Source organism: Hyalella azteca, unplaced genomic scaffold (assembly GCF_000764305.2).
Source record: "Hyalella azteca isolate HAZT.00-mixed unplaced genomic scaffold, Hazt_2.0.2 contig17082, whole genome shotgun sequence".
In the NCBI taxonomy this organism is placed as follows: Eukaryota; Metazoa; Arthropoda; class Malacostraca; order Amphipoda; family Hyalellidae; genus Hyalella; species Hyalella azteca.
In genome coordinates this window covers 452,392-464,059 of record NW_025946882.1, presented here as the reverse complement: position 1 = coordinate 464,059, position 11,668 = coordinate 452,392, and the positions used below count along the sequence as shown (strand labels likewise).

Genomic DNA, 11,668 nt, shown 5'->3' with positions numbered 1-11,668 from the left:
GCACCTAGTTCAATTGTCACCCTACCTAGCAATGGATGGCAATGAAATTGAAGAGAAGAAATTCGATCACTTTCTCGGAATGATGATGAGTACAGAGGCCATGTTTGGGGACCGCGTAACACAATAACGGGTATGAGGCAGGAACAGATTGGGTGGATCTGGCGGACGTGCCAAATAAAAGAAGTGGCACCAAAAGTACACTCTTCGTAGCCATTTCATAGCGTAATTAATGTCACGGATTTTACCCTAGAAATCCATCTTCTCGAGAACTGTAGCCAACTAGAAGCTCCGTTCATCGTTCGTGCGGCTAGGTGATTTGAAGTAGTATGACAGCGAACCCTCTCGTAATGAATCATTTACATGCAGGACTCGACTACTTGCTGGGGTCAAGTAATGCGAGACTTCACTCACTGAAGAAGTAGTGGGGGAGGGTAAACTCACTGAAGGGTAGAGGAGAGAGGCATGTCAAGGACAGGAGGAAGAGGCATGTCAAGGGCAGGAGGAAGAGGCATGTCAAGGGCAGGAGGAAGAGGCATGTCAAGGGCAGGAGGAAGAGGCATGTCAAGGACAGGAGGGAGAGGCATGTCAAGGACAGGAGGGAGAGGCATGTCAAGGACAGGAGGGAGAGGCATGTCAAGGACAGGAGGGAGAGGCATGTCAAGGACAGGAGGGAGAGGCATGTCAAGGACAGGAGGGAGAGGCATGTCAAGGACAGGAGGGAGAGGCATGTCAAGGACAGGAGGGAGAGGCATGTCAAGGACAGGAGGGAGAGGCATGTCAAGGACAGGAGGGAGAGGCATGTCAAGGACAGGAGGGAGAGGCATGTCAAGGACAGGAGGGAGAGGCATGTCAAGGACAGGAGGGAGAGGCATGTCAAGGACAGGAGGGAGAGGCATGTCAAGGACAGGAGGGAGAGGCATGTCAAGGACAGGAGGGAGAGGCATGTCAAGGACAGGAGGGAGAGGCATGTCAAGGACAGGAGGGAGAGGCATGTCAAGGACAGGAGGGAGAGGCATGTCAAGGACAGGAGGGAGAGGCATGTCAAGGACAGGAGGGAGAGGCATGTCAAGGACAGGAGGGAGAGGCATGTCAAGGACAGGAGGGAGAGGCATGTCAAGGACAGGAGGGAGAGGCATGTCAAGGACAGGAGGGAGAGGCATGTCAAGGACAGGAGGGAGAGGCATGTCAAGGACAGGAGGGAGAGGCATGTCAAGGACAGGAGGGAGAGGCATGTCAAGGACAGGAGGGAGAGGCATGTCAAGGACAGGAGGGAGAGGCATGTCAAGGACAGGAGGGAGAGGCATGTCAAGGACAGGAGGGAGAGGCATGTCAAGGACAGGAGGGNCTGCAATGTATTAAGCCTTAGACTTGACCCAACACAACTAGCCTTAGTCTTGTCTTGCAATGTATTAAGCCTTAGTCTCGACCCAACACAACTAGCATTAGTCTTGTCTTGCAATGTATTAAGCCTTAGACTTGACCCAACACAACTAGCATTAGTCTTGACCTGCAATGTACTAAGCCTTAGACTTGACCCAACACAACTAGCATTAGTCTTGACCTACAATGTACTAAGCCTTAGACTTGACCCAACACAACTAGCATTAGTCTTGTCTTGCAATGTACTAAGCCTTAGTCTCGACCCAACACAACTAGCATTAGTCTTGACCTACAATGTACTAAGCCTTAGACTTGACCCAACACAACTAGCATTAGTCTTGACCTGCAATGTACTAAGCCTTAGACATGACTTAAAACAAATAGCATTAGTCTTAACCTGCAATTTACTAAGCCTTAGACTTGACCTAACACAACTAGCATTAGTCTTGACCTGCAATTTACTAAGCCTTAGACTTGACCTAACACAACTAGCATTAGTCACATCTAGATGTGTATAAGAGACAGGTGAGTGCAGGCTGGATGCCAGCCTTACATAGCAGTGAGTGCAGGCTGGATGCCAGCCTTACATAGCAGTGAGTGCAGGCTGGATGCCAGCCTTACATAGCAGTGAGTGCAGGCTGGATGGCAGTTCTACATGCCGGTGAATGCAGGATAGATGCAAGCCCTACATGGCAGTGAGTGCTGCTGCTCTAATGTTTTGAATTACTCTTATTTCTTTGCCCAATACCAATACGGACCTTGTGCTATTTTTAGAGAAGTTCATTTCCTTGCTTTAATAATTGTGTTGTGTACTGTCTTGCACTTAACGAAATCATTTCTTGTGCAGCCTGAGCGCATCGACCCACAGGGGGACCCGTCTCGCTACGGCATCCGGTCGGACGTGTGGTCCCTGGGCATCTCAATCGTGGAGATTGCAAGCGGCAAGTTCCCCTACAAGACCTGGGGCACGCCCTTTGATCAGCTTAAACAAGTGGTCATGGATGATCCTCCCAGACTACCTAAGCAGAACTCTGCCTACGGGGAGCATGCACACAGTTTTATAGCCAGCGTGTAAGTTCAGGACTCGAGTTTTGAGGAGCTGGAATTTAGTGAGAAATTTAAATGTTTTTGTAAAGTTCTTTCATTGTCATTAGCTTCCATAGAAGCTGCTCTTGCATTTCTCTGACTATAGCCTTCGTCTTAGTACTCTTTCTCCAGCCTCCCTCACCACCGCCTCTCTCAAAGTCCCATCGCAATCCTCTCTCGGCAGCTTCACACACAGACTCTTCATTTCAGGCTTCCTGACTGCCGCTCCACTGCAACCTCTTGCAGTCTTCTTATTATAGTATCTTTTACACTCCTCATTGAAGCCCCTCAGTTTCTTCACCTTCACTGCATTTATCCTCAAGTAAAGCCTTCTCCTCTTTGTTACAGCATTTATTGAAGTCACCTCACTACCGCCTCTCTCAATTTCCCTCTCACAGCCCCTCTTGTGGCTCTTCGCCTTACTGCTGCCCTTCTCACATCCCCCCTCCCACATCTTCCCCTCTCACCACAGCCTCCCCCCTCACCTCAGCCCTCCTGACTTGTCACTTCTTGCAGACTCGTGAAGAAGTACGAGGAGCGACCGACGTACGTGCAGCTCCTGGAGCATCCCTTCATCGCCGGTCACGCAAATTCCCCTAACGAAAACTTTGCAAATTTCATTGCCCAAATTATGCCTCCTGACGAGGACAGCTGCGAAGCCGTGCCTCCTGACGACGACAGCAGCGCGGCTTCGACGAACTGACCCTACGTTATCAGCCCCGTAGGATGTCAAGACAGTCGGTCACTCCTGAGCGCCAGATGAGAGTGGCTTACCTTAGGGCTGTTACAAAAGGGCTTCTGTAGGTCACCGTAGGGTTCCTGTCGTTTAATTTAATATTTTGTAGGTATTTAACATTTATGTGATGCCGAGTGCCATGAGGTTTTAGCTTCTTTGCAGCCACCTCGTTGTTCATCAATAAACTTATTATATCTCAGTTGACAGTGGTTGAGATCTGAGGTGATATCATAACCTAGTGCTCTTTAGAGGCCCTTACTTACTTTAGGCCTTAGTACTCTTTTTTTAGTACTCCTATGGAATGAATATACCTGGTAATTTAGTGTTCAATTCCGAATTTTTTAATTGGAAATTTTTGTAGACGCTTCCAAGTACAATTTTCAAATCATATTTGCCTTCCTCTTTTAAAATCATATTTGCCTGTTTTGTGTCACGGTCTGAATAAATTTATATTGTTAAAAGTACAGAAATTATTCGTTGTAACCACGTGGACACCGCAAGCAGGGCTGTCAAAGGCGGGATTTTCTTCACACAATCTAGATTCTCTACTACTTTAATTTTAATAGTGGAATTTCATTCATTATTTGTTTTTTTAAATAGTGGAATTTCATTCATTATTTGTTTTTAGGACTAAAAATAATGCTCGAATATCAGAATAGGTGGCAGAAATTTGATGCTGATAGGGTGGAGTAAACCCTTGACTTGCTTGTATTTATGATGGTCCGTCTCGTTGCCGTTGTTTCAATTTCATTTTTTTTTCATACATTTCAATGTAATTCTTGCAAACGAATTTTCTCCAGGTATATATTTATTTAAACACTTTTTATTTATGAGTTTACTCGTAGTGAAGGAGTCTCTAGTGTTCAACAAACTCTCCGAGTTTGACTTCAACTGCCGTTTGGAACGTGTTCTTCATGTTCAATTATGACCGTGTAAATAGTCATTAATATGGCGTCTCGTTATAAGAATCGCCTTATATTTTAAATAACTAGGTATATAAGTTTTGGATGAAGAAATTTTAACTTTGAAAAACTATTGGCCGAGAATTGAAGTTCAGCAAAAAATGTTATTGTATGGAAATAATCTCCTATAATAATGATATGATCGTCATTTTTGCCACAAATCTTAACCTTGATGCTAGTGTCAGGCTAGGCCAGCGATGTAGAATAATGGAGTCTTTTTTTAAGTATTACTGGTACTTGAGGTGCTCCTTGCATCTCCTATTTTAATATCCATCTTATTTATCGGGCGTTTAATTGTAGGTAGCAATAACCATCTTATTTATAGGGCGTTTAAGTGTAGGTAGCAATACCCATCTTATTTATAGGGCGTTTAAGTGTAGGTAGCAATAAAAGCTGAGATCGTGGATGCGTCAGGAATTCACCCTGTGCTTCTGTATTATACTCAGGAATATTGCCTAAATGAGAGCTCGTGTAAATAATGCAAATTTCGTTGTGCTAGTGGCTTGTGTGTCGTCCACTCTCCTGATTGTTGCGGTGGAAGAATTATTCTATTTACTGGCTCGTGTATCAGCCTAACTCCTGCCAGTTTATGCTACTTACATAAGCCTATATAAAATTCATTAATCTATAATTCTTTTAAAACGTTTGATAGCTTATTTCATTTGAATATATTATTTCGTTAAATTATTGTCCCCGTTGAAAATTTTTGTTACTGTAAAGTCGTGTCGGCTTCGATATTGCCACATTGGCCTGTCGCCGATTCTTGACCACTCGGCCAACCTTCAAATTTCGATCAAGCTCAGTATTATATCGAGCATAGGCGAAAAAAAGTGTTTTGGTGTCCATATGATTTCTAGACCAATAAACTTTTTGCTGTTAGATTCTTGATCAAGAATGTTATATTCTTCTGTTGAATCTTCCTAGAACTTGAAATCATGGGAATGTAGATGTTTTTTATTTAGGAAAGATATTGTTGAGATTGCTGTTATTTAAAGCTTTACAGTGGCATCAGCAGCATCAAACTATTGTTTGTTGACAATCAAACTTCTTTTATTGCGTAAATTGATGTAAAATCATGTAGCAATAAGTTACAAGAATGAATTTTCTGCATAAAAACCTTCACTCTTCCTGTCAAGTACATTCATTCAAAATTTCTTCGGCCGAGTAAGATTTTACTGAATAAAAATCGGCAAATATTGAAGTTTGAATTTTGAAGTACGTATAATATACTGACGACATTAAAAAAACATGCTCAAATGTAGATTCTTGGTGAATGAAGAAATAGCAAATGTACTTCGAATATTATATTAAGTTTCACTGAGCAAGTCTATAGCATTACAAACTGAAGAAACGATCAAAGCTACAAGCTTGAATAATCGTCAGATTGCCCGTAAGCGCTGTGCCACGTCGTTGCACTCTTCATGAGCCGTAGAGTAAAAAAAATGTTCTGATTGCTGCATGAGAAGTGGGCTACTTGTGTACATTTTTGTCACTCATCACTGCATTAATTTTCAACCAAAAGGTTTAAAAAGTCGTAATATTAATGCAGGGAATGCATTATGCAGTCATCTTTTTCAAGTTTTTTAGTGTCGCTGAAGTTTATTTACCTTTTGCCCCGCCATATTAAGTTTAAGTGAGTTGAAGACTCCTGTTCAGTCTTGACTGTTTTTTTTTTTTAGTGAATAATTTGTCACTTAGATTTACGTTCAGCCAAAATTTTGATCCTAAACAAAGTTATTCTTGACTGGCGACAAGCAATAATAGAGAACTGAACTCGCATCCACTAGTCTCCCTGGAAAATTTTCGGTTCTCGAGTGAAATAAACTAGTATCTATTATTATCTTAGTAGTGATTACGATTACCATTTGTACAATACTCATCGAATGAATTTCAATTTTATGACGAACTTGAGTTTATCTTTCATCCCCAAATAAAATTTATTAATCTATATTTCTTTGTAAACGTTTAAAAGCTTATTTCATTTTAATATATTATTTCGTTAAATTGTTTGTCCCCGTTGAAAATTTGTATCATTGTAAAGTCGTGTCAGCTTTGATATTGCCACGTTAGCCTGTCGCCGATTCTAAACCACTCGCCTAAACCTTCTAATTTCGATTAAATTTTCCATAAGAAATTCTGGGTTTCAAACCCCCAACTCGCTGCTCCAATCTCGATAATCTTAACCACTCGATTACCTCGATTTTTATGCCGTTAACTGCACAGCTTCTGTTCGTGTTTGGGGACCAAAGCTGTCGCTATTCACGCATTCCTTACAGTTATTTGTATGGCTCATGGCCGCTGCACCCATAAACATTGAGAAACTCTGTCCAAATATCGATGAACTTCTCGTCCTTGTGTGTGTCATCCTTACCCAGTTCGCCCGGAAAAGGACGTATCACTGGTGAAATCAGAAAGTGTGTCACTATTTGCACAATTTATGACCCTGCGACGGGGCTGTGAATGAACGAAATGTAGAACCTATATTTACCTTAATGTCCACACGTGATATAAATTTATTGGCACTCAAGCTATCAATTAATAACTAATATGATTCAAAACTTCTAACTTGAAATCCACGAAAGGTGACTTACCAATGAAGTAATTTGATGCATTTGAGACCGAACTTTTTCTGATGAAACTACCAACTTCAACATTTTCTATTCTAAACAAAGCAGACTTGTTGGAAAAATGCAAGCCACTCAAACATAGGTGGCATGTACGAGGCTTGCATCGCAACAATGAACTCAAAAACTGCGCTGTAATCTATTTCATATTTTCATACAAACACGACTGAGAAGAATGTTTGCTTCAGTTTTTTGTCAATCTGGAATTACGGCTGTTAAAATAAAGCCCGTTACGGCAGCCGTAACATGCGGCAGTTGGAATGGAGCCCGTAACAGCAGCCGTAACATACGGCAGTATGTACTGTGCCCTTAACAGCAGCCGTAACATACGGCAGTATGTACTGTGCCCTTAACGGCAGCCGTAACATACGGCAGTTGAAATAGAGCCCGTATAACTGACCTAGTTATTCATTTATATTGCTGTTATCGCAAAATCGCGTAAGCTTCCCGACTGATATCACAACATAACGAAAGTTAAAGTCGAACATTAGAATATTTTGCAAATTTGGCGTCCAGTGACACCACAATAAGACGTTAGCTCATCACTTTGCCTCAACATCACGTGTGACGTGCAACTTACCGTGCTTGGAAGGACGTCTCGCGTACGTCGCTGTACGTGCAACAGGACGTCTCGCGTACGTCGCTGTACGTGCAACAGGACGTCTCGCGTACGTCGCTGTACGTGCAACAGGACGTCTCGCGTACGTTGCTGTACCTGTCTCTTATACACATCTAGCTGTACGTGCAACAGGACGTCTCGCGTACGTCGCTGTACGTGCAACAGGACGTCTCGCGTACGTCGCTGTACGTGCAACCTACGTCTCGCGCACGTAGCTGTACGTGCAACTTACGTCTCGCGTACGTCGCAGTATGTGCAACAGGACGTCTCGCGTACGTCGCTGTAGGTGCAACTTACGTCTCGCGTACGTCGCTGTATGTGCAACAGGACGTCTCGTGTACGTCGCTGTACGTGCAACAGGACGTCTCGTGTACGTCGCTGTACGTGCAACAGGACGTCTCGCGTACGTCGCTGTACGTGCAACAGGACGTCTCGCGTACGTTGCTGTACGTGCAACAAGACGTCTCGCGAACGTTGCTGTACGTGCAACAAGACGTCTCATGTACGTCGTCCGTCGTTATGCAACTAATAAGCTATACTTTTAAATAATTACAAAACAGTTTGAAATTCACTACTCCTGAGTTCTTTAATTAACAATTAAAGAACCCAACCATTCTGACCATTAAGTTATTTGCTAACTAAATGTAATTAAGCCAGCATATTGTAGATCTCTCTCACGCGCCCGCGTAAACTATGCACTTCATTATTGAGCACCGCCTCAAAAGTTCCCTCATATTTAGGTAACGAGAGCATCGCAGCTCGAGGGCAAACTGGCTGCATTGTTTCCCTCAACTGGCTGAGTGGCTGAGGGGCGTAGTGGCTGAGGGGCTGTCGGCGAGGGTAGCTAGCGAAGTGAGGGTCAGTGTTGCTAGAGAAGCGGTGCGGCTGCTAAGCGCCCTCACAAAACTTGGTTTACACTGAGCGTCAGCCAGCACGTGTGAAGCCTGTAGCGAAGGTGTTTACGTCTGCCTAAGCTCCCTGGTTTACATTGTGCACGAGGTTGTTTACACTCATCTCCTGTATACATGATGACGGTGGCAGACACGACGCTCATAGAGCGCGCCGCTGCAAAAAGTCGCAGTGGCTCACTCTGCTCCCCGGCTCATGACATCCCCGGTGCTGGGGAACCTGAGACTAGCCACATCCCCACCGACGGTAGTTCCTCTCAGGACGACGATAAACAAGCTCCAGGTACGCATGCGATGCCAGGGCCTATCACAAACAGGACACTGCTACAGGAAGCTCGCCAGGCGTCCGAAGGATCGCTGGGCAGCGGCAACAACAGTCCCAGAGCAAGACTTAAGGCGGCACAACAGACTCGCCGATCGCAGTCATGCAAAGTGCCCAGCTCAAAAAACGCCACACGTCCCCACGTCAGACGTCGGCAGGAAAAGGACGAGGACTCAGCTCCCGCCAGCGGAACAGGATCTGCCGCGAACATCAACTATCAGGAAAAAATCACGCCCCTTGAAGCTGCCGACGATGTATACAACATTTTTCTACGTAAAGTTCCTTCCTGTGGTAAGCTGCTGGCGGTCGACGATCCCATGTTTCCCAGTGATGGGCAGTGTGCCGGAGACTCGCCCGTGCCCCTACGTCGTTGTGCTTCCGCTCGACGTCCGCCCAAAAATTCTTCGTATCCCGACCCCCGGGACCACAGCCCGACCCCTCCGAGGGGACAGAAGCCCAAAATAAGAGGAGGTGCTTCCCCAAGAAAAACGGATTCTAAGAAGGCGGGTGGATTTTTGGAAGTGCGGGACCCCGGCCCGGCTTTCGAAACCCTCGACAGCGAGCAATATATTCTGCGCAACTTTTCGACCACAAACAAGGGTGAGTACCAAGACCCACTCATAGGGTGAGTGCAACAAAAGCACCTAGACAACCAACAGGGTTGGCAGCTTACTGTCGCAAGCTAGCCCTCAATTTGCAACTCAACGCGTCAAGCATTTCCGTCAACCCCATTCCCCCGACCCCATTCCATCAGCCTAACATTCACCGACACCGTTTCCCCAACCCAAATTTCCCCGACTCTGTTCCCCGACCTCTCCCATTCCTCCGATTTTGTTTCCCCTAACGCACGTTGATGCAAGTGGCAGGCTTTGTCGAGTATTTGTTGCGACACCGGGGGGCACTGGACTCCTGGGGCAAAGGTTGCCCTAGCTGAGCTTACATTGACTACGTAATTCAATAATTTCTTATCAAAAAAATACATCTGTGAAATGTGCCTGTATTAATGTGCAATGAGCTCTTGCGACGAGCTTTTGTTTCTTTCTGTGCAATGTGCATTTGTGGCTGTGCAAAAAAATTTACCAATTCTCCACTGTGTTCTCGAGGCTGTGCAAGGAAATGCCTTTCTGGTAATTGGCTTACAGTATGTGGCTGAGTAAATCAGAAAGCTTTTACATGATCAATCCTATTTTATTTTTGTACCAAAGCAAATCTCCTTCATGTTAACCTTAATGGCGATGATGCAAATGTACTATAAACCTGCTAAATGTCGACGCTGCATATTTCGGCCAGCCATCCGTCTTCACAATTCCAGAAGCAAATACTTCTCTCAATACTTCACTGCATGCATATATTGCCTTCAGCATCTTTTGTTTCACTGAAACTTTACAAAAAGAAAGGAATCTTGGATAATATGTTTAGCATTTGTTGTAACGTCAATATGTTTAACATTTGTTGATAATATGTTTGTCATATATATCAATATGTTTAACGTTTGTTGTAACGTCATTTGCGTGCGGTGACCGAGCATCAACTTGCGTGCGGTGGCCGCTCGTCCACTGGCGCGCATGAACTTGCTAAAAATTTCCTGAATTATTTTTACTGTTTCAAAGACGACAACAGCCACTGTGAACTTGCAACCGAAGTTTCCACGTCGAAGTTTTCGCTTATCAAGTGAAAAAATAAAGTTTTACATCGGCCGGCGAAAGTTCTCCTCTAAGTTCAAATGAACTATAGACATTGTGTGAGGGGTGACGTGTAAGGGGTGACGTGTGAGGGTTGTGTATGAGGGATGGTGTGCTGTTGCTGAAGCTGCACGCATAATTGCTGCTGTTTCTGTACGTATTACTGAAGCTGCACGCGTTGCTGTTGCTGCATGCTTTGATCCTGTTGCTGCTCGTATTGCTGATGCTGCTGCGTAACTTTGCTGCTGTACGCACTGCTGCTTCACGCTTCGCCGCTGCACTCACTGCAGCTGCAGGCGTTACTGCTGCTGCTGGTCGCATTGCTGCTCCGTGCATTGCTGTTGTTCTCACTGCAGCTGCAGGCGTTACTGCTGCTGCTGGTCGTATTGCTGCTCCGTGCACTACTGTTGTTCTCACTGCAGCTTCTGGCGCGCATGAACTTGCTAAAAATTTCCTGAATTATTTTTACTGTTTCAAAGACGACAACAGCCACTGTGAACTTGCAACCGAAGTTTCCCCGTCGAAGTTTTCGCTTATCAAGTGAAAAAAGAAAGTTTTACATCGGCCGGCGAAAGTTCTCCTCTAAGTTCAAATGAGCTAGACATTGTGTGAGGGGTGACGTGTGCTGTTGCTTAAGCTGCACGCGTTGCTGTTGCTGCTCGTATTGCTGATGCTGCTGCGTAACTTTGCTGCTATACGCACTGCTGCTTCACGCTTTGCTGCAGCACTCACCGCAGCTGCAGGCGTTACTGCTGCTGCTGGTCGTATTGCTGCTCCGTGCATTGCTGTTGTTCTCACTGCAGCTGCAGGCGTTACTGCTGCTGCTGGTCGTATTGCTGCTCCGTGCATTTCTGTTATTCTCACTGCAGCTGCAAATATTGCTGTTATTGCACTTAGTGTTGCTGCATGCACAGCAGTTAGCATAAGCAGCTCTTAACACGAGCTGACACCTCACCGGACGCTGGACGCTGCCGCGCTGACACTTCAGTTATAGCGAGTGGCTTCAGCTTTAAGCTGCACTCGCTGCATATGTTCTCTTCTACGCTAAAGCCTCTAATCGAACTAAAACTTCTACGCTATAACGTCAACTAGAACGAAAAATTTAGTCAAATGAGCACGCGGAGAAATTATTGAGACTTTGTCCAAAAACTGACGCAGTTTTTGCCCTCATTTAAGTCATCGCGACCCAGTTTTGCCCGACAAAAGGGCGTATCCGTGCAATGCTTAGCCCACTCTCTGCTCGTGCTGTGGGTGGGTGTAGTTAAAAAATTACTCATTTTTTTCTGAGTGAAGATCTATGAACGTTCAGTACTTTGGCACAGTCTGAGGTGAGTCTCTTATACACATCT

The 11,668-nt window shown here is 44.9% G+C and overlaps 3 protein-coding genes and 1 long non-coding RNA gene across 4 annotated transcripts; 3 read left to right on the top strand and 1 right to left on the bottom strand.

The window, feature by feature from the left end:
* Positions 1-437: 437 nt before the first annotated feature.
* On the bottom strand, positions 438-1,328 carry LOC108665054 (extensin-1-like). Its single transcript, XM_018151770.1, has one exon. It carries the CDS (start codon positions 1,326-1,328, stop codon positions 438-440), a length of 891 nt encoding a protein of 296 aa, XP_018007259.1.
* A 707-nt stretch (positions 1,329-2,035) lies between these two features.
* LOC108665052 (dual specificity mitogen-activated protein kinase kinase sek-1-like) lies at positions 2,036-3,585 on the top strand. Its single transcript, XM_018151769.2, has 3 exons — positions 2,036-2,041; positions 2,228-2,451; positions 2,983-3,585. Exons 1-3 carry the CDS (start codon positions 2,036-2,038, stop codon positions 3,167-3,169), a joined length of 417 nt encoding a protein of 138 aa, XP_018007258.1. The 3' UTR covers positions 3,170-3,585.
* Positions 3,586-3,610: 25 nt separating this feature from the next.
* LOC108665068 lies at positions 3,611-4,664 on the top strand. The gene is made up of 2 exons (XR_001930412.2): positions 3,611-4,504; positions 4,545-4,664. It is a non-coding gene; the product is annotated as an uncharacterized LOC108665068 (long non-coding RNA).
* Positions 4,665-8,283: 3,619 nt separating this feature from the next.
* On the top strand, positions 8,284-9,238 carry LOC108665059 (the record flags this gene model as incomplete). Its single annotated transcript, XM_018151777.2, is given in 1 exon segment — positions 8,284-9,238. A coding segment is annotated over 1 exon segment (806 nt), but the record flags the coding sequence as incomplete, so codon positions are not given.
* Positions 9,239-11,668: the final 2,430 nt, after the last annotated feature.